The sequence below is a fragment of the Rutilus rutilus genome (genome assembly GCF_951802725.1).
Source record: "Rutilus rutilus genome assembly, chromosome: 10".
Taxonomy (NCBI): domain Eukaryota; kingdom Metazoa; phylum Chordata; class Actinopteri; order Cypriniformes; family Leuciscidae; genus Rutilus; species Rutilus rutilus.
This window is the reverse complement of record NC_140215.1, coordinates 27,838,843-27,863,039: the sequence shown is the minus strand read 5'-3', so window position 1 is coordinate 27,863,039 and position 24,197 is coordinate 27,838,843. Positions and strand designations below refer to the sequence as shown.

Here is a 24,197-nt window from a genome sequence, read left to right as displayed (position 1 = left end):
GGCCATAGGTTAAAAATCTTATTACTAAAATAAAAAATCTACTACACTATTTCAGTAAAAAAACAATTTCAATCCTCCTGATGTTCTCTTGTAGCCTATACTTTCTTTATGTGGGCTTCTAGGTCCTCTAGGTCTTCTAGGCTTTATTTGACACTGACACGTACGTGCCAGCTTTGCAGTTCATGCATTCTGCTTTACACGGATCCCGACCGAAACGAAAACACAGGAATTTTCTCTGTAAATCATCTGTGAAATTACATTTGGGCTTTTTTTTTTTTACGCTGTTAGCTACTTACATCTTATCTCGCACTTGACCGTAAACTGAAGCGTCGAGTCGCGCTGCTAAAATTCTGTGAATGTAAAATCCGCCTACTTTGATTTGATTGGTCATTTCAAATATTCTGACATTGACGAGCAGTGACAGACCAATGAGGCTGAGATGAACACACACACACACACAGGCCTCTGTATTCTGACATGCTCTCTGCTTGCCGCTGCGGATTGAGGAACGCGCTGATTATAACAAGACGGGGCGAAGCCAGTTTCATATGTTTTATGTGCAAAGGCAAGCGTGTATTTAAAGTACACGCTTAATGGCCCAATGAAAAATAATGAAAACCAGGACATTTTCATCACTTTATAAAAAACAGCCAGGACGGCCAGGACAGGACGTGAAAACAGGACATGTCCTGGGAAAACAGGACGTTTGGTCACCCTAATTTATGTACATAATAAAGAGTATAAACTATATATAAAATCGCATCTTAGTAAGATATTGTCAAGTGTATGTTCTGTTTTGGTTTAGTTCTAGTACCTGTACCTGTTTCCTTTTGTATTAATTTTCCCGCCACTAGTTTGTTTCTATGGTTACTGATTTGAGTTACACACCTGCTTCTGTTAATTAGATTCCCGTGTGTATTTCGGGTTTTCCTTAGTTCGCTACATTTTTGTATGGTTGGATATTTTAGTAAGTTGAAACCCATTACTTACATTTAAAAGTGTAATCCGGCATTTTCTCTAAGAAAGTCCAGTCGTCACCAGCGCACAAAAGAGTCTTGGGATAGGTTGGGCTGCAAAAGGATCCACTCATTCTATCCTCGTTGCTCGAGAAATGAAGGACACATTTGTAGGCTTAATTCGCAGGCCCTTCGAAATGAGACAGCCTTCAATGTAGGCTGTCCGCATTCGGCTTTCGAATGTAGCCTTTGAAGGATTCAGCCTGGAGCTGCATTTAGTCCTTTTTTATGCCTTTCCCTCGCTAACTTCCCTCCATCTTGTTCAGTCGGATGTACATCATTGCGTATGTTGCACGAGTGCCCACTACTGGTGGAACCCTTGAAATGTGTTTAAATGGAACGCCTTAAGCCCTTGAAATAAACAATTACACAAGCGAAAATGATAACAAAACAATAAACTATAACTGTGTAAAAAAGCTTAAGGTAGCTACAAGTGTTAAATGCAGATAAATACCAAAATAACTCTAATATCATACACTAGTCTGTGGGGTGGGGTAAATTAAGCGCGATCTGCAGTGATGTCACAATTGTGTTGCATTGTGGTCTATGGATCTACCTGAAGTGTACATATTGGCTGCATCCAAAATCACATACTTCCCTACTATATAGTAGGCAGTATATGACAAAATAAGTATGTCCAAATTCACAGTACTCATAAAAGAGTAGGTAAAAAGTACCCAGATGACCTACTACTTCCGGCGAGATTCTGAAGTGTGCATATGATGGCATCCCATGAGGCCAAATGACAGGATTTATGAATTGCAGTGAAATGACGTAACTGACGCTGGTATGTCACATAATGACAACATGGTGACTGTAGTATGTCCAGATTACATTCATACTACACACATTAATACTATATAGAACATACTTTTTTAGTGGTCGTGAAGTAATTACTTACCCCACGAGTAAAAGTACCTACTCGAGAGAGTATGCGATTTCAGATGCAGCCAGTGTTTAAAAAAATGGAGTTAAATGCAGCCCCTGAATTGGGACACAGTTACTCTTGAGCTAATTTTTTTTTAATGAAAATATTAAAGTGCAATACCGCTACCTACAGTGTTGGAGTGTCAACAAGATGGCACTTACTGCTTTACATTTGCTTTTAATCATTTAGCAGATGCTTTTATCCAAAGTGATTTAAAAATGAGAGCAAATAGAAGCAATTAAACTAACAATAGGACAACAATATGCAAGTGCTGTGACCTTGCCCAGTTTAGTCTAACGCAGTATACGTAATAAAAAGAGAAAATAAAATAAAATAAAATAAAATAAATTGTTAGGATTAATGGATCGAGTGTTGCCGAAAAAGATGCGTCTTCAGCCGTTTCTTGAAAATGGCTATGGACTCAGCAGCTCAGGTTGAGTTCGGCAGGCCATTCCACCAGCAGGGAACAGTCAAGGTGAAGGTCCATGAGAGTGATTTTGTGCCTCTTTAAGATGGTACCATGAGGCTACGTTTACTTGCAGAAGGCAAGTTTCTGGATGACACGTAAGTCTGGAGTAATGAGTTTAGGTAAAAGGGAGCAGAGCCAGTGGTTGTTCTGTTGGCAAGCATCAGTGCCTTGAATTTGATGCGAGCAGCAATTGGCAACCAGTGCAATTTTGTGAGGAGAGGTGTGACGTGTGCTCTCTTTGGCTCCTAGTTGCAGAGGTTTGACAGTGCAAGCTGGAAGGCCTGCCAAGAGAGCATTATAATAGTCCAGTCTTGATAGAACAAGCGCTTGGACAAGGGGTTGTATAGCATGCTCTGATAGGAAGGGCCTGATCCTCCTAATGTTGTATAAGGCAAATCTGCAGGACCGGGCAGTTCTAGCAATGTGGTCTGTGAAGTTCAATTGATCATCAATCACAACTCCAAGGTTGCTGGCTGACCTTGATAGAGTATTGGATGACGAACCTAGCTCAATGGAGAAGTTGTGGTATAGTGTTGGGCTGGCCGGGATCACAAGCAACTCTGTCTTCACAAGATTTAGTTGAAGGTGGTGGACATTTCTTCATCCAACAAGAAATGTCTATCAGGCAGGCTGAGATGTGAGCAGCTACCGCCGGATCCTCCAGTTGGAATGAGAGGTAGAGTTGTGTGTCGTTCGCATAACAGTGATAGGAAAAACCATGTTTCTGAATGACAGATTCTAGTGATGACATGTAGATGGAGAAGAGAAGTGGTCAAAGCACTGAGCCCTGAGGCACCCCAGTAGCTAGATGTTGTGACACCCTATAGAACCTACCCGAGAGTCTCGGCTATTTTTGATATTATCAAATGTGTATTATAAACATGATATCAATATATAATTTAAAAAAAATCACAGTGAATACTATTTATTGCGTAAAACATGTATTTTCTCATTTAATCACAGGCCCTAATTTCATTCTCTGATAAATCCATCTGTGTAAATTTTGCTGTTTAATATTGAGTAGAAGCTCACCATAGTATGACGGAAGGGGATTTTACGGTGTTTCCAGATGACAGGCATCATCTTCATAAACTGCAGCAGAGAAGTATGATTGACAGAAGAAGGATGTCACCTTTCCTGAGCAACGAAACATAAATAAAGTCGTGCTGAGAGTGACTATAAGATCAGATGGTGGTGTAAATGAAATTTAGGTCACTCATGTCAGCGAGCAATTTCTGCTTGTGTTAAAAAGTTGACCTTGTCTCATTGTGACAGTAAGCAGTGAGGATAAGCCATTCCCATCAGAGAGATGCAGTGCATCTATCTGGTGTGTGTGTGAGACAGAAATGGGTCACATGTGAAGGACAGCATGTGTACAGTGACCTGATAGAGATATTGACACCGTGTGCTGGTGTGTGTGTGTTTTGTCTATGAAGCTGTGCGCCATTTCCATTGTCACTTTGTCGGGTCCTCTAGGATGAAAGTGGTGATAAGGTATCGCTGGCACACTCCCAACAGGAAGGTTGTTCCAAAAGGTAGAGGGCATTATACTGAGTTCTAGGAGTATCACAAGGTAATATCACATGTATTTTGGAGGAGAAGGCCTGTAAAAAAATCCATCCAAGATACCATATGAAACCTGTGAAATCAATTATAAATATATAATTCATTCAATACTAAGTGAAATATACAGAGCCCCTAAGGAAACATGGTGATGTAAAAAAAAAAAAGAGATTTGAGGAAGTTCTATTTCAGTGCCTTTTCTTGAAAAAAAGTTGTGTTCACTCACAAAACTTTTGAATTCTCTCGCAAAATTATTGCTTTCCCGCAATTATTGTGTAGGTTTCCGCCTAACCGGCTAACTCGCATTACTACTGTCTCACTGAAATACTTCTGCTAAGCATCTGTGGGCCACTATTACCTAAAACTGTGTCTATTAATGAAGATTGTCTGTCGTTCTTACTACTTCGAGTAAAGGTAAAGGATGGAGCAAGATTTGTTTTACAAACGTTTATGTTACATCAGTCATTCACGTAAGTATTGGGAGAACATATGCACCGTTATTGATACAGTTTCCACATGTGCACTGCAATAAATTAGAAACATACACATCGGTTTGTTGATAGACATGCACTGACTAACTGAATAACTAGTTGAATGACTAGTTCTTCCAATGTTTCATCATCGGACTTGCGCTCGGATTGATATGGTAAAATCGACGTCGTCGTCTTTATAGTGTGTGCTGTTGCTGAGGACTGAGGAAGCCTCCAGAGCTTACGGTAATGGGCTTTAGCTTCCGACACACGCTGTACGCGGTACACCAGTCACAACAGACTGGGCCATCTGACCAATCAGAGCACAGTAGGCTCGCGGAATTAAGGGATTTAGAGAGTGAATTCAGACTGAGTGCGCTGGAAGCAAACTGGATTTATCTTGAACTCTGTCAGGGAAACTATGTACTTACTCAAACAATTTAATAATCGATTAAAAATGAATTTATTCCTGTATGATATTACGCTGTACCCATATTGGACCAGCAGTTTGGAAAATGGATGGATGGATGATTCATCTGTGGCTGATTAATTCATTTGGTGCAACCCTCACAGTGCATTATGGGTATTGTCTTGCTGTACATCGGTTGTACACTTGTTATTGCGGTGCATTATGGGATTGAATGGTTTCGGACACCACTACAAATGGCTGTTCCCTCAAATAGTGCCCTATTTAAGGGAATAGTGAGAGATTTTGAACACAGCCTAGGTCATGCTCAATAACATTTGCCAAGTAAAGCTTGGTAAACTACCTCTCATTTCTGGTTAGTGAGACTTGTTATTTTTTGCTGCCACCTGTTCTTTTGTAGAATAGGGCAAAAGTGAAAATGTCAAGTATAAATACCTGTAGAGGGTTGTGAGTTGTGTGTGTCATCTGTGAAGTTAATTCTCTTAATGTGATTCTCTTGCAATTTCTTTACCACATTCCTTTCAATGGAGTTTGCTCCCTCTCTTGCTCATAGCTCTTCCGAGAGAGGATCTGTATGTGTGAAGTGTGTCAATATCTGTAGGAGTGTTTATCTGTTTGACCTTTGTCCTGCAACAAACACACACATATTTGCATATAGCATGTGAGAACAGTCGTACTCGTCATTATCCTATAAGAGTATGCTTCTTTGGCGTCAGTGGATATTTCTATTATTTGTATAAAGATAGAGAAAAACCTAGATAAGTGATATATATATATATATATCCATATGCTGATTTGGTAAGCAGAAGACAGCAATCAACATTGCCTTTTTTAATGCTTGTGCAATGTAATAGCACAGATGTAGTGCAGTGATGTAATCACAGTAATCAATCATTTTCCATGAAGTGGATGTGTACTTGGCCATGTGCATGAAGCAAAGGTTCTGTTTGCTTTTTACTTAGCCAAGTATAGCCTTATTTCTATCAACCACTTATAGGGCTGCGAGATATACAGTAGTTATTTTTCCAGATTCTAATCTTGATATTGTTTAGCCTTTTGAAGGTATTTTGTCTCAAAATGCATGCATTTTCTATAAAATAACTTAAAATGGTGGTTTCATTTCAATGAGAGGAACAGCCATTGTAACCAAGTAGATTCAAAATGTTTTATTCAAGAAAATAAATAGTCCTATTTAAAACAGTTAAAAACAGTCAAGAACTGTTTTCCACACTGTTGTTCTCTAAATGATCTCAACGAACTATAACATTTATAACATTCATACTCACCAATATGACAATACATAGCAATGTGGAGCAATGCAATATTTAGTAACAGAATTGATTCACTTAAAAGGAGAGATGATTCAAGGAAATAAAACAAACTCAACTCTTTCCCTGCCAGCGTTTTTGAAAAAAGTTGCCAGCCAGCCAGCGTTTTTGATCATTTTCACAAAAGTTGGCCCCCAGAATATTTTGTTGTATGAATATCTGAATATGCAATATATCAAAAGAAAGAACAGAGCCTCTGCTTTTAAACAAACAACAACAAAACCGTTCTATTCTAGCTTTATGCATTCCTTTTTTATCAACACTTGAATGTGGGTAAGAGTCATAAAAAAGCAACATTTTGAGCAAAAAGCTGAGAAAATCAAAGACTTCATCCAGATTGGATTCAGAACGAAGATCAAAACATGATGGAATAGATCGAGTCCATCAACACCCCAAAAGCTTCACAGTATAGTCCTGGGTCGACATTTCATTCAGTAAAATTAGGCAGTTTTGATTTATATGCTGTGTAATGTTGATGATCCTGATAATGTTGATTATTATATATATCTACTAACATATGCTATTGCTTGTTTCTGCTTCTTCTACGCCTTTGTTTGATCAGGAGATTCAGTAATCTTTCAGAATATGCGTAATAGCGCCCCCTACCGTACAACAGTGAAAACATGGGAAAGAGTTAACCAAAGGGCCATTCACACAGAACAACTAAGGGGCCATTCACGCGCTAGATGGACATGTTTGACCATTGCACAGTTTTTTGGTCTAGAGACACGTTTTTAGTGCCCGACGGTTGGAAAAGCGGCTAATGTTGTAAGGATTTTCAAGATATATACCTGATACATACACCAATGCAAAATGTTCTATATCATTATGTTCACAACTTGTAATAATTACTTCAATGAGCTCATTGTTTCTGCCTAAAATTAAAGGTGAACTAAGTAACTTTTTGACCTTAACTGAACAGCTTCAGAGTCATTGGAATGGTTATATTACTTAGTTGGGGTTGAATGGTGGTCGTTCCCCCCTGGCGCCCGTGAGCGGAAAATCCGCACTTGCAACTTTGGGCCGCGTCAGGAAGTATCGCGTGATATCAGGTCTCGCGATGTAAACAATTGCTTTACGGCCAAAAGAAATCTGTTAAAATGCTGTCATTATTGCGCTCCCTCACGCTGTTCGAACCCGAATGAAGAAGACGTTTTAAAGAATGTCCCATCTGCTTTGATGTCGTTGATCTACTAGCCTCTGGTGTCTGAGAATCGCCAACGAGTTTTTACAACAGTGTTGTCAAATATCTATTCCGAAGCTGTGGGGGAAGCTCTAGAGAGAAACCTGCGAGCAAAAAGCGAGAATACAGCGAAGAAATCCCGAAACTACTGAGCCCCGCTTTAAAACATGATGTTAGCTAACTGTGTGATTTGTATATGTACATTTATGAAATGCATTACTTCTGAATATTATCTCTGAAAACAGATCACTCTAAATTGTAACGTAGACACATGCATTCTCTGTAAAGCTACTTTGAAATTTACAGAGCCCCTATATAGACATGGTGAATGAAAAAAAATAATCGCATTTTCCGCGATGGAGGAAAAATTCCCCCGAGAAACTTTGCATTCGCTCGCAAAGAGCTAAAAAGGTTTTCCGAGCGAACGCAAAGTTTCTCAGGGGAACGCAAAACATTTGTAAAAGAAGTGAGAACGCAAAAGCATTGACTTATCATTTCTCCTCCCATCCCATCTCATTTTTTTTTTTTTTTTTATCACCATGTCCCTTTAGGGGCTCCATGAAAACAATATGTATTGTGAAAAGTGTTATACACATAAATGTGAATTGAATTAAGTATACTTGGAAAGGATACGCGTTCGACTGTGCACATACGCTAGCATTCGCTTAAAAAAACGTTTCAATTTTATTTTGGGTTTACAGAAAGACAAAGACGTGAAAATGTGTAAATAAATACCGAATGATGTTTTAACAAAGTTCAGAAGGAACACGTTCAAATGATCTATCCAATCAGCACAAGAAGAGGCCTATATATACGCAGCCGACTCACCTACTGTATGTTCCTTGACAATTTTCAGCATCCCTCCACCACCCCATCTCCTCACACTCACCTGGTTCCTATCCTAGCCAGGAATACGGGGGAGTACTCTGGGTTCAGGCCAAAATCTCGAGCTCGGAGGCTCTCCTCGGACAGCATGCCAAATACGCATACTCTTTTACTCTATTATTACTCTGATTATTTGTAAGTGTGAACTCGTGAATTGTTCTTTGTGAAAGAGGTCATCATTTGGTTGATTTAAGCCGGATGTGAAGTTGTGTGTGTAAATGGAGCGGCCTGATGAGAGTGACTGTATGCAGAGTTGGCAGTGGCTTGTGTGTTCACAAATTACCACCCACTCTGTGATTGTGATGGAGTTACAGGCTAACAGAGTCACACAAAACACACACACACACACACACACGAACACAAGTTTGATTCTACACCCCTTAATAACATTAACAATAAATTTCTGATACTACAGCAAAAATAAATATCCCATTAAAAACACCTTAAAAACTGTAAATATTAATATAGAGGTCACTCTTAAATTAGAACATGTTTTCACATATTTCCCAATTAAGTAAACAATTACGAACTAAAATGAATTAGATTAAGGGCTATTTTTCTTGTCAATGTTGTTGTTTGCTATATATTAATCACATACTACACAGCAGCAGATCTATTAGGGTGCATTTATACTGGAAGACTCCAATATAGACAATGTGTATAGTGGTTCACAATTTGTACAGATTATTTTCATACTGATTGTGAATCATACTGAAGTGGCCACTTTAACCCAGACCACATTTTCAAGTGGACTTTGAAAAAAAAAAACGTTTCACACCAACCAAATGAACCGAACACTGATGTCAAACAGACACTGAATGTACTAGCCCTTCTGTTTTCCAAAGTTTCTGTTGTCGTGACTAAACAATCCTCAAAAGCCTTAAAGTTGTATTAGAAATGAAGTCTTCCTGTATTTAATGCCCTGCCATCATCCTCTGCTGCTTTCATTTTAAATAGAGGAAACATCTCTCTCAGACGCACAGCATGTGGGTGGTGCTTTAAATAAAATTGTTGCTTAGCCATTTTCTCTTGTGGATGCCGCCAGATGACACTGGTTGTCATGGTTACGGGCCATTTCAGTAGCTTCTATTTTGATCTATTATTCTGGTCAGATATGGGTCAAAAACTGACCCAAGTCCTCTAAGCGAGGAATTCTGTGGAGAATACTATTGCAGATTCATTTTATTCAAGCTTTTGCCATACCTGCTATTTACAGCTGAAATGAAGCATATATATATATATATGTAATGGGCAATTTTGCTCCTTTGATGAGGAGAAGCAGCTATGCTTGAGCATTTTGCCCTTTTTTAAGGTTGCATCTTGTGACATCACATCCTGTTTTTGGTTAGTTTAGATGTCTTGATGTCCATGTTACATTCATATTTCAGCCAATCGGAAGGTGGGTCTCAGTCCGCTTATTTGGTGCGCACCAAGGTCTGGGTAGCAGCGTTCACACTTATTCAAATGAACTGCACTAACAAAGCAATCGCACCAGGGTTCGTTTTAATCGAATCGAACCTGCCAAGTGTGAACACACACTTAATGTTGCAGTTTCTGAATAAATGAATTAATGAATTAATCAACCAATCAATCAATTAATTACCAACTGGAGAGACACTCTGCTTTTTTTACTAAAATAATGTTCCCTAAATTTGAAACTTGGGCTGCCTTTCTACTCATCTTCCAAATAATTTGCGCTGGATCACAAGCATTAAAAGTGACATCAGCTTGTTAAACTGAGCTGAGAGTTCTGCTGTTGCCGAGTACTACACAGCTGAAAATATTATTAACATTAATTCAATTGTTTTCTTCTTTTTGTGTTTTTTTGCAGAACCGTGAGCTTCAGATCATGAGGAAACTGGACCACTGCAACATTGTGCGTCTGCGTTACTTCTTCTACTCCAGTGGAGATAAGGCAAGTGCCTCTCTTGTATCACTTCATCTTATGCTGTTATCTCACGCTACATCACAGTGTGTTTTTATGCTTTGCCCTTTTCAGTGCCATATGTCTGAACTAGGCAAGATAGTAAATATGCATATTCACAATGTATTTGCAATGATTTAGCTTGCGACATAAAATTAAGTGGCATCATGTCGCAGTGATTTTAGGGTGATTTTTATTTGGCTGTGCGGTTTATATTTCATTTAAAAAACAACTTATTGACCCCAAACTTTTGAAAGTTACTTTTATATAGACTAAATATGGCCAGAATGTTAAAAACAAATATTAAAGGGGTGGTAAAATGCCCTTTTCACAAGATGTAAAATAAATCTCTGATGTCCCCGAGTGTGTATGTGAAGTTTTAGCTCAAAATACCCCACAGGTATTTATTATAGCATGTTAAAATTGTCACTTTTTGAGGGTGAGCAAAAACGCACCGTTTTTGTGTGTGTCCCTTTAAATGCAAATGAGCTGCTGCTCCCGTCAAAGAGGGCGGAGTTTCAAGAGCTCGAGTGTGTTAGCAGCTTGATGACCTCACACAGACAAGAACTGGAAATTTCAAAAACTTTTAGCCATTTATGTTCAAACCGGAGTCGGACAAAGATGGAAGTGACAACATAGACAACATTTCTGAATGGTTTGTTGATGAATGTATGTAGCTTATGAGTAGTTATCTTCTAGTCATTGATTAGCATATTCTGTCTTGATAATCTATAAATCGTGTTCCAGAGGGCGGGTTTATGTAAATTTTAGGTTTAGTGATGTCAATAACTAGGGATGGCCCGATACCGATACTGGCATCGGGGATCGGGCCGATACTGTCCTCATATACTCGTACTCATAAAAATTCGCCAATACCACGCACCGATACCACGTACATTTTGCGAAACAAAACTGGCCGCCGCGTGTGCTTTGTCGAGGTGAACTGAGTCATAGACGTACGAGCTGGTCGAGCACATCCCTTTAAACAGACAACAGTGGAAAGTTTGTTCAGTCCGATGTCAATGGCAACGAAATTAAACGAGGCATGTAGCTTTAGCTTATTATATTAACGTTAACTGACGAGAGAGAGAGGCAGAGAGAGAGACAGAGAGCGAGAAGCGCACTTCTGTTGAATGCTCTTGATTGCTGATCGTTCACTCAGCACATGTTATTTGGATGAAAACTAAATCGTATATGTAAGTAAAGTAAAACATGAACTGTTACCTGACTTAAGTATAACGAGTGGTTCCCTACATTATTACAGGACGTGTGCAGAGGTCAAGAAGTTTCATGAATGCAAACATCCGAAGCGCGCGCCCCTCAAAGCAGCGTCTCAGCGCGCGAATACTGAATTAAATTGTCTTTCACGTCTTGCGCTTGTACGGACGAATTCACACACAACTATGTAATAACGCCCGTCTTGGTGAGTATCCTATAGTAAACAAAGTCGGTTATATCTCAAATGAACATAGCATGTTCAAATGCGGTCCGTGCGCTCGGTCTTAAAGGGGCAGCAGTTTGATAAACCTGCTTCTGTGTTTTAATGTTAATCAAACAAAGGACAAAGAAATTACTCACTGCTCTTGACTAAATAGGCTACCCTTTTCAACTTTACAAAAATATCCATCTATATATAATTCATACAGTAATGAATATGCTTTTTTTCACATTTGATTACTTTATTCAAATTTCTGTACCTGTTAGATCTACCCGAAAAACTCTAAAAACTCTGTTTATTTCATTTGTAGCCTTTCTTTGTTCTATTGTATATATTTGTCCTATTTGTAATTCAATTGTTTGTTTTTATTTTGTTACTGACTGCTTACTTGTTTTAAATTCACATTAATTAGGCTGCTAGTTTTTGTTGTAGTATCAAAATTGGATTAAATAATTGATATTTCACTGGTTTTGACAAACATTTGAACCGCTGACCCAATCCTCAGCACTGAGCCCTGCTGAAGCAGCTCTAAATATGTGCTGTGCTATTAAATGAAAGATAAAATATGATAGAGCAATAGAATGAACAGTGACAGTAGGCTTACAGAAGCTCATATGCATTTTAGCAGGCTTAATTAAGCATAAAAATAACTGAAAGAAATATATATATATTTGATGAACAAATTAAGCCAACTAATATGATTTATAATCTTTTGGTTTATCTACTAATACATTTAAAAATTACAAATGCAGTGAAAATTCAGGTATCGGTTACGGTATCGGTATCGGCGAGTACCAAAAATTACAGTATCGGTATCGGACTCGTTCTGCAAAAAGTGGTATCGGGACATCCCTATCAATAACCTGTGAGGAATGTCGTGTAGTCTCTACCAGCCGTTTGTTGTAATCCTTAAAAAGCAATTTCTTTAAAAGCAAATATCTCCCTTTGAGCGTTGTAAATTTGCAGATGTTGTTTATGCTCAAACAGCAACATTACACACTAACTAAAGTTAGAAAAGTGAAATCATAATTAACCACCCCTTTAAGAGATTTTTTTAAACTATATCGCCCAGCCCTAGTCTAAAAGCCTCTGTGTTTTTATTAATCTCTAATGGAGTTGTAAAGCTGGAAGCTTACGCTGCTATTTTGAACCAATAATCGGAACAAAAGGCAATTGAAGGATGACGTGTATAATTCAAATATTTATCTGACTCCGATATAATTAATCTGACTCCATTAAAGTTGTTGTTATTCTTTAACCTCGTATTCTTTAAAGGTAAAGGTCTTTCTTAGAACTGATTGGAAAACGTAGGATTTAACCTGAACGTTTAGATAACGAAAGTTCTAATCACTTCAGCTTTCAACATAATCAGTGATAAAAGGAAAGATTCCCAAAGCCTTTAAAGCAGGCAAAGTTATTTATTAAGTTACATGTTTAAATATACAGACAGTAGAATGGAACAACATAATGTATAGAAAACTTAGTTGTAACAAATAATGCACTGTCGTGGAGAAGAGGCCGTAAAAGCCTTTCTTGTGGTATGAGGTTACGCATCGATGTGCGGGAGTGGCAGGGTTAAAGCCTTTCTCCTAGATCAACAGTTACCTTTCCTTCTTATACCCTGAGCAAAGCATTGTTAAACATGAGTGGAATACCAACACCGAAATCGACCGACAGGAAACCAAAAGAATGGGTAGAGATCAAGAGGGGGAGAAGACATTAACATATTCTCCTCAATGCATGTTTAACCAATAGTGCCTAGATTGTACATTAGGATACTTTAATATCTCTTTTAAGTTCACCAGCATTCATTTCAGTTTATAAGCAGTCAGATGAGACCAAACATGGCATAGGTACATATTAGAACACACTAGTAAATAAACAGTGTGTAGTTGAAAGCTTATGTCCTGTGAAGCAAATGGTACAGATGTGTCAGTGAGGTGCAAATGACAAAACCATCCTGTGCCTGGAGTGTCCCAACAGTCCTCAATCAGCATACTGATGAAATCCCTTGCACTAGATAGGCATTAGCATACTGTGATGATGAAGGCCATTGTGCCATGTTTAATTCACATGTATACCTTTAAAAGGCTTTTTGAAGTACTAGGGCAGTAAAGAGTTCTGCCCATATTTGCTCAGCCCTACAGAGTCTAATGGTGGCCAGATGTTGACCGGAGATAAATCGACTCTGAGAACTTCTTCCCATGTGATTATCTGTGTATCTGCTAAAGATACAGTGCGTAGGCTTGACACTCTCTGACTGAGATATTAAGACACACACACACATAAATACTGTCAACACTGCAACATCGTCTTACCACCAACCACATATCTACCTCTCGGTCTCGATAATCTCACACATCATACGCACAGACCCTCTCGACCTCTCACCCACACACCATGACTTTGCAAAAACGCCTTACCACCGTTTTTTCTTCTGAGAAACATGCTTTCGATATGTCAGTGGCTGGTTTCCGCTCACACAAGCACACGCACGCCCCTACCCCTCTGTAACCCAGAATCACAGAGCACCGTGGTAAAGGCTGACCGGGAGTGCATGGAGAACAGGTCCATAAAATAATAATAATGATAAAAAGTCTAGGTAACTGGAACAAGAGCTGAAGGGGAAGGAAGATATGCAGATGAAAAATCGTGTCCATGGTGTAGGATTGAAAATAATCCAAGATATTTGAAATGAACAAAGACATTTGCTTTACTGTTTTCCACCCCCTCTTTCCCCAAGGACCGTTTGGAGTTTCTAAAGGCACAGACGTGCTGATAGTGATCAAGGCCAAGATGTGTGTACTCCGGTGGTCTATGAATTGTCTTAAGTACAATGGGGGAAGTTGTAATTATCTGATTGGTCAGGTTTGAACGTCTCACATTTGGGTTAAAGTCACATGGTCAGGGAAAGGATAAAACAAGATTGTAACTGTTGCTCTGGCTCTTTTATGCTCTGGCTTTTTTGATTCTCGGGCCCTTCTTGGCTTCGGGTCTTTCTCTCCCCTCTTCTCTCTCTCTCTCTCTCTCTCTCTCTCTCTCTCTCTCTCTCTCTCTCTCTCTCTCTCTCTCTCTCTCTCTCTCTCTCTCTCTCTCTCTCTCTCAGGTAACATTTTACATATATGCCAGGTACAATTAATGGTATAAGTTATCATCATCTCATACATCTATTTTGTAACTATTTTTACAGTAAGTGTAACCACAACCATATTTTGTCATTAGACCTTTTCAATTACAAATAATGTGCTGCTAACTAGTTTTGATTTGGTATTGACTTTGAAGTGCTACTTATTGCAATACAATATTGTCACACTCTATATAGCAACGCTCTCCCACATATTAAGCTATTGTAACTTCGCTTATTTCTGTCGTTGGTATAGCAGTGGGTGGTAATAGAAATTTACAGTTTTCTACCATCTTGCTGAGAACGTTTCTTTTGTCATTCGGCAGTCTTGCAGCCTCAATCACTGCAAGAAATCCACCCTTACAATGGCGGTAGTGATACAGCAACAGTCCATTCGTTCACTGAGAACAAACCCTTAACATTAGTCCAAGATCATTTTTATGTTAAAATGCTCTTTTCCGAGCCTCAAAGTGAAGTGTGTAATTTCTGTGCTCTACTAAACTGGGGTGCATTTCCCAAAAGCATTATTAGCCAGCTTTGGTAACATTTTCCATCATTGCCAAGATAGTTCAATGATTTCTGTTGTTTGTGAAAATGAACTATAATAATATGACATTAATTGCAGTCTCGAATTGATTAAACAGTAGAAGTTATTACTCCACCTCATTAATATCAGTCCTATATTGAACCAAAACGATGGAGGTGCGACTATGTTACTGCAGTTTCAGAGAGTCGTAAACTTTACGGCCCTTTCACACCACAAACGTAAATGCGATGAAGATTTTGAATATAATTTTTTCTTCATTGCCTGATGATAACCACCAGCACCTGTGATCAGACATTCTATTTTATATTATGACAGTGCTTGGCAACTGTAAACATCCGGCCTGTTCACACCAAGGATAATAACTATAATGATAACTATAACCATGAAGTTTTAAAAATCACTCTCACTCTAAGAGATAGTATGGAAGACTTTTTATCTCACAGCTGAGAGTTTATTTCTCGCAATTGTGAAAAAAAAAAAAGTCAGAATTGTGTAATATAAAGTCGCAATTGCATGTTATAAAGGCAGAATTGCGAGATATAAACTCGGAATTGTGAGAAAAAAATAATTGCTAGTTTATTTCTCGCAATTGCAAGTTCATATCTTGCAATTCTGATTTTAAAACTCCAATATATATACTATATAACTATTGTGACATATAAACACGCAGTTCTGCCTTTATAACACGCAATTGCGACTTTATATCAGAATTGCGAGATCTAAACTCATAATTGAGTGAGAAAAAAAGTCAGAATAGTATGATAACAAGTTGCAATTAACTTTTTTATATTTTATTCTGTGGCGGAAACAAGCTTCCATAGAATAGCGAAGTCCACACCACAACTATAACGACAACGTCACAGTGGAACATATCGTTGATATCACTTTCAGGATGATTTTATTTCCCAGCTGATGAACAATAAAAACATTGACAGCCAAACAGAATCCACTCGACTTTAAATAGCTCAAGCATTTAAAGTGGCAGACGACATAATTGCAGCATGTGCTTATAATAAAGTTACATTTTTTTATATTTATCGTTCTTGGTGTGAACAAGCCTTTACACCAGACCCAATTAGAACATCACAACTAAATCGCCCCCATCATAATCAATAAAGCTGTCACTGTAAATGTGTGTCTGATTCAACAGTGCCATAAAATGGTTTAGCAGAATCTCTACCAGTGACACATTTCTACCGTCGCACGGTGTGCACCATCATACCGCCCAGTAGACTGGTTAGCTTCTCTCTACTGTAATTTTAGCAGTTGCTCTGTTTTTTGCCTAGCATAAATCACCATGAAATCAGAGCCCAGAACATCTAATGGAGAGATAAAACACAAAGATAGAGAGAGGTGGATGACGTAGGCTTGGAGAGAGAGAAAGAGATTAAAATCAGGCTTGAAAAGAGACCGTTCAACAATGATGAGGTGGCGTCATGTCTGGACGTGGTCTGCTCTCCCTCCAAACAACTTCCACTTCAGCAAAAGTGGCACGATTAGTAGAAGTGTTGTTGCACACTGCAGACAGCACTCTGCTCTGATGCCTGACCCCAGACCCCTTCAAATGACTCTCTCTACAACCACAGGCTCTGTTCCAAAACATAGTGAGTGGCCGTGCTGTTCTGACTACATGAACACGTTCAAATGATCTATCGAGAGGAGGCCTATACTCTATATACATGGACGACTCACCTATGTTTCTCGACAGATTTTCTGCATCCCTTCTTCATCCCGACACTTCACTCCTCTGAACGAAAATTCTACCACCAGCCCATTAGGACACATAAACAACACATGCAGATGTATTTATTCAATGACTTCAAGACTCTCGGGACTAAATACGGTACACATGTTGGGTGAACCAATCACATTAAACATGAGTTCTATGTTGATAAATTAAACTCAATGTACTACTGAAATTCATTTATTGGTTTAGTTTTGACACTCCTGTCCCACTTCACTCACAAGTTACGCCAATGATGACAGGGTATTTTGCATTATTTTTTATTCATAATATATTTTTGGACCTACGACAATGGTATTATATTAGCCTGGATGCCAGCCGAACTTAGCCCCGCCCACAAAATTTTTTGTTCGGGAAGTTCGGTCTGGACTCGCTCCGTTGAGGAGCTATTATGCCCGAACAAAAATTGTTCGGACCAATCAAATTGTCAGGGCGGGCTTTATACGATGATGGCCAGATGAGCAACGTAATCATCTACGTCACCAACGAGCGCTTGGGTTGAATTCGTTAACAACAAAGACGACAGCCGCTAGAGAATTGAGATTTCACGAGTTCACACTTACAAATAAGTCAGATAAAATAAATGCATATTTGACGTGCTGTCCGAGGAGAGGCTCCGGGCTCGGTATTCGGCCCGAACCCAAAGTACTCCCACCGTATTCCTGGCTGTGGAAGAACAGGCCAAGAGTGAGTGGAGGGATGCTGAAAACTGTCAAGGAATGTTAGGTGAGTTGACAGAGTGAATATATTTTTCCTCTCATGCTGATAGGGTAGACATGGTGTTTGATGACAAATTGATTGGATTGATTATGTGAACGTGCTCCTGCCGAACTTTGTTTATGAAACATTATGTGTAGATTCCGCCATCGCGTCTGTTATAGAAGATATCGACAGCGCATTTATTTTAAAAGAGGAACAGAGAACCGCGATCAAGGCATTTGTCGATCGGAAACATGAATGAAAACTTACTCCGTTGCTCTGATTGGTTGTAGGTCTATCCAATTGAGTGCAGAGGCATTTTCCTTCCTGATTCGGTTGAAACACGCCCCATAATCAAAGCTCAATGGAGCAGTATCAGACTCACATTCTGACTAGAATCTGAGTATGACGACGTCAGGCTAGTATTATATATCTTAATAAAAAATATTATTGACAAACAAAGCAAGTCTTTCCCTTTTGAAAAAAAGTTTAATTGTATTTAATGTGCATTTGTTTTGTAAAGTGCAACTTTTAAAAAGTACACTTTGTAATAATCAAATTAAAAGTTTTACTCTAAAGTACATTGTTTTAATAAACTTTTGTTGTACACTTATTTTGATGTGTTGACTAACATACTAAATCACAAAGTACTTGATTATAATATTAACTGTAGTGTGTTATTCAATAATACAGTACATTTAAAGTGAATATTTTTTATACTATAGAGCTGTTGAATACTATATTATTTTCTTCCTTTTTCTCTGGTGGCTTAATATGAGGAATATGCCACATGTGTTGCCACATGAAGTACTAGAGAGAGAAAAAAAACGTCCAAAATAAACCCTATACATATACTGTACATTTTCCATTGAATATGTTAGGGTAAAGTCAGCTGCTTTATATAACAGATGGTTTGATCTGAATCCATTTCAAAGGCATTCTTTGTCACTTCGTGACTGATTTGAAACTCTACATATGCAACAATTGATTTCAATAGTTAGCAATGTTTGCTTAGATAACAGCAATGCAGTACTGTAATAAGCATAAAGTAAAACAACCTGTCTCTTATTAGATTGAATTATTTTCATTCATCATTTTTTGTATTTAATGATTTATATTTATAATCAGCATTTCTCTCACTTTATGTACCCTCTTGGGTATATGTTTGATTAGATTCATTGAAGGATTGTCTTCTGACAGTCCCTTTGTCTCAAAAGGAAAAAACGTCATTATGCTGGAACAGTCTAAATGTGTGGAGTCCATTTGATGCTTTAAAATGCTGCCTGCATAGTAGGTCACTAGGCTTTGGAACATATAAATATGTGTCTGTGTGTGTGGTCTCAGCGTTGAGTTAGCATGTTCAAATACTTAACCAACATAACATATTGAAAGCATCTATTTATGAATGTTGTATGAGTCTACAGAGACAGGTGCTTGTATACTGACACGTAAGGAGATTGCTGGGTCTTGACAACCACCAGCCGTTACCCATGATCCCTCTCTCTCCCATACTTAGTGCCCGCTGATTTTTCCTCACAGGGGAGCCACACAAGACCGGCACAGATGAGTCAAAAAATACATCTACATAGACGACTCAGACGAAAATAGGAAGAGAGAGAGTGGTTGAGAAAGAGGCTCTAGGTTGTGTCGCATGGTATTCTGTATTTGTGTGAAACAAACAAATTTTTTCATGCACTGCAGCTATAAGTATCTTGTCTCACACTTACACTACTCTTCAAAAGCTTGGGGTCACTAAGACTTTTTTTTACTTTTTTTAAAGAAATGAATACTTTTATTCAGCAAGGACACATTCATAAGTGACAGTAAAGACACATAATGTTACACAATAATTCTAATTCGAATAAATGCTGTTCTTTTGCATCTTTCTGTTCAATGCTGTTCAATGCTGAATTTAGGGGTAAAATCATACCCTATATATTGTGTTGTTATATATTGTATTGAGAACTCATACAAGTTGAAAACGATACAAGTTTTAAGGCTGGACGATTTTGACGATATATATAACATTGATATAAGTGAAATCTTTCTCTGCTTTGATCCTTTCATACTGTCATAGAAGTGTTCATGAGAAGGACGTTGTGATGAAGTGCATTGATGAGTGCATTGTGAAGTTGCACCGTCACTTTTCGCACGAGCTTCACAACACACTTACATCACAAGGACCCTTTTGTGAACACTCATATGACAGCAGACCGGAAGCAATGATTTATAGTTAAACAAGTCAAAAATATTAGTTGTTTTCTTACACACTCCTATCGTTTCGCTTCAGAAGACATTGATTCGTCCACTATGGATTACTGTCATGATCGCTCATCAACCGAGATGGGTTATCTTCCTAAAAATCTTTGCTTATGTTTATCTGAAGGAAGAAAATCATATACATCGGGGATGGCATGAGGGTGGGTAAATGATGAGAACATTTTCATATTGGGGTGAACTACCCCTTTAAATTGTTAAATCGCTAGGTGGAGCCAGATTCAGATTCAGAACCAGAACAATTTTCTTTTCATTCCTTAAAGATTTACATTTATATAACTTCCTTATATGTAACTGGAGCAGCACTGCTATCCAATCCAATCTGGAGCTTCACTAGACACACTTCATATATATGTAGTTATAATTTGTCTTGATTTTTACTAGTTGTGCAAAGGCACATGAATAAACACACTTAAGTTAGTGCATATTGTGAAAGAGACCGTAATAGCAAGGCCTGGGGATGGATGAGTCTCTACCTGTGGGAGATGTTGGATACTGTGCCGTGAGCCACAGATCAACCAATCACATGCTCACAAAGTCATGTGACCACCGAGCAGCAGCCAATCAGATGGCCATATAATCTGGTGAGAGCATCTCAGTCGCCTCAGAGCTTCTCCGATCGGCTGTAATTGAGGAAGTGTTGCTGTAGCGAGGGAGGAGAGTGAGTCATGGCTGGGACTAATTTTAGCTGCACAGCACAGTCAGGGGGTTGGTTTTTCCCCCCACATTTTTTTAGGAAATCAAACATCAGTCACTAGAGACTACTTATCAATCAGAGACAAAACGGAGAAAAAAACTAAAAAACACTTTTATTGTGTGTTCTCTCTTTGTGAAGAAATAGTTTGTTGCTTGTAACCAGATTAGTTTTAATTTTATTTATTTAGTTGTAAATATTTGGATCAAGATTTTGTTCTAGGAATAGTAGAGTCATTTACTCACCCTCATGTTGTTCCAAACCTTCTTTCTTGCTCTTGTGAAACACCAAAGAAGATACATTACAAAATGTGCGGAGCGGGTCTAAAAATAAACTTTTTAATTAAGGGTCAATATTTATAAGGGCAATTTTTAGAATTGCCTCTTTAAAGGAGCTGTATGTAAGAAATGTATTTCAATTAATCATAAAATGGCCCTGATATGTCACTAGACATTAAGAAATCATGTTCATTTCAAATACTTATATCACTGACAACAGTAGTCCGGCCAGGATATTGTCATTTAAAAAGTGAAGTAGCAGCCCTCAACTGATGTTGATGTTGTCATGTTGTGTTTTGGCCTGAAGCTCCACCCTCCACCTATCTACCAATCACGAAGTCAGTAGTGTTTCGGCATCCGGGTTGCCAGCTCAGCTCTAGTTACCACAGCTGCAGCTACAAACGTTCCTGCTGGATCCTGCAGCCTATCTGGCAACCTCGAGTCAGGGGGGAGGGGGAGGGGATACACCGCTCTACAGTAATTTGAAAGTGATTGCAGTACCAGTTTTGGCCACAATCTTACATACGGCTCCTTTAAATGTATCTGTGTTGTATTTTATGTCAAATAAAATTGTGCTTAACAGATACGTATGTGGTTGGTTGTAATGTTCAAGGCTGCAAAAAAACAATGTGTAAAAAGAAATCTTTGATGCAGCGTGAGCAGATATAAATGTAATGATGCAGTCAACACTTTTCATTCAATTTCACATTTAATTTGAATTGTGACAGTCATAATAGATTTAGTTTAATAGTGGACAGGCAATTTTTGCCCCTTTATCTTGAATTTGGGGGACATTTTTGTTTGTTTTGGTGGTATTTTTGCCCCAAGCCCCCGTTAATTTCCAATTCTGATGTGGAGTGCTATTTTTTTTTTTATGGGAATTGAGGCTGTCGATATATATATATATATATATATATATATATATATATATATTATCTTTTATATCTCTACAGTATGTCTTTTATATTTGTACATCTTATTCTTAGATTTAAGTATCTTCACATGTTTAGCGGAATATGACCTTTTGGGTCATGCCTAAAGTGAATGAGCTCAGGCATGTGAAGTCCAGCAGAAATAGACTCTCTCACAACTGAACTTGTGGAGGAAGGAAGAAGGGAATAAAAGACAGGATGTGACATCAGATGAGGGTCAGAGTGGCCCTGTAGGCCACTCCATTGATTCTTCCTTTCCTTTAGTTCTTCAGGAAGATATGACTTCAGTGTCTGAGCATTTATGTTATGTAAAGACGGTGGGCATAATTATCTCTCGCTTACAGGCACAGTTCCACACAATGCACGGCAGTCAACGTCCCCAATGACATCATGCCAGAGAATCTGCTGTTTTGTGTCGTTTCCATGGCAGCTTTTTTATAGTTCGTAAGCTGGCTGTTCAATCATGGATATATATGGAGGGATGGGGCGTAAGGGACATTTATAGTGTAGACTTTGACTCAGAGTCATTATCCTCTTCCATACCGAGCTTACTTTATATATAGATTCACTAAAGTTATATATGTATGTGCTATTAAGCCTGACACTTTAAACTCTGTGACTTAAAGTATTTGCTTTCTTGTTCTCTGCCCACAGAAGGATGAGGTGTATCTGAATTTGGTTCTGGACTACGTCCCTGAGACCGTGTACAGAGTGGCGAGACACTACAGCCGCGCTAAGCAGACCCTTCCCATGGTTTATGTCAAGGTGCGGATCATTCCTAATGGTTTCTATTGTGTGTTCTCTGAATGATGTGTACATCCTGAGTGAAAACCTTCTCACTGGTTAGTTTACGGGTCAGCCGAGTTTGTGTTGGCATTTCTTCCCTCTCCTCCTGTGCAGTTTTGCGTCACCAGTGTCTTGACTGCTGTGATGACATCATCATGGCTTTGTGCTGTGTCCCGAGCTATATCCTTCCTGCTATTGGCAGGATGTGACATGAAGAGTGAAACACACACACACAAATATGTACAGATACAATTATATGCGAAGACCTTCCACATGGTTATCAACCAAAGCAAAACTTCCAAGAAACTTCCATATATAATTCTGCATATGTATTTTATGTATCACATCAGGCTTGTATGGCTCATATAGTATGATATAGGAGAATATGGAGATCATACTCAAAGAGTAAATAAACACCTCATATTTATTCAGAGGTCCAAACTTATAAAACTTAAAAAATATGCAATTTTGTGTGGTTGATGGTATATATGTATAATGGTAAAAGATGTACAGATAAATGTTCCTCAAAAGCCTGATGTGTTTGGTACTCAATTTTTACTTTTTTTTTTAAATGATGTTTGGATAATCAGGTAAATCTAAGTTGCTTTAGTCCAGTAAATGTTCATTTTGAAATATCACTAAGAGTATAAAAGTTATTCTTGCGTTTATTTGATAAAAATCTGAAAAAGTGTGTGCCATGACCTGAAGGGGGACATTTTTACAATTATACTAAAAGACCTTTTAGTTGCTAAAAAGTATCAATCAGACGATAAAAGGCATTTCCAAGAACAGTAGTTTTTTTTTTTTTTTGCAAAGTTTTGATCATGTTGGCAGTGGCCTTGTAAATTTGCATATCAAATGTGTTACAGTAAGCTTTATAGGGTTATAGATATAATATATAGTTATAACTCCATGGACATTTTTTATATATATATATATATATATATATATATAAAGAATTAACTTTTTTTAGTTACGTCAAGCTCTAAACTATTTTAGCAGGTAGATTTGTTTTTAATAAAATATATGTAAAAAAAGTGTTATCCTTAATACTTATCCAGTAAATTACAAAAAATTGGGAAAATCATGGGGCATTTGAATATTGTTGTGGAAAATGAGGGTCTTAGAAAAAAAAAAAAAAAAAAAAAAAGGTTTAAGAACCACTGTTTTAAATGAATCGTTCAAGCAAAAAAGTGAAAATTCTGTCATTGTTTCTTTAGCATTATATTGTTCGAAACCCATGTTAAATTCTTTTATAAAACTAAACCGGGGAATTTTAAAAGAATTTTGTGGCCACTCTTTTCCAAATAATGTGAAAGGGGCTGGGGTCTCTCAAGATCCAAAATGACAAAAAAGCACCATAAGAGAATCATAAAAGTAGTCCATATGACTCATGACCTATATTCCTATAAGTCAAGACTATAAATCTTGGTGAAGAACATAACAATAATAGTTCTCTAATAATCTTTTCCTCCGGTAAAGTTC

The 24,197-nt window shown here is 38.1% G+C and overlaps 1 protein-coding gene across 2 annotated transcripts in view; it reads left to right on the top strand.

The window, feature by feature from the left end:
• gsk3ba (glycogen synthase kinase 3 beta-a) overlaps positions 1-24,197 on the top strand; it is a 69,168-nt gene that overhangs the window by 31,256 nt on the left and 13,715 nt on the right. For both annotated transcript variants that reach the window (XM_084420733.1, XM_084420734.1), the window contains exons 3-4: positions 10,101-10,184; positions 22,581-22,691. In XM_084420733.1, coding sequence (XP_084276859.1) covers positions 10,101-10,184; positions 22,581-22,691 — 195 coding nt within the window. The remainder of the gene's footprint in view (positions 1-10,100; positions 10,185-22,580; positions 22,692-24,197) is intronic.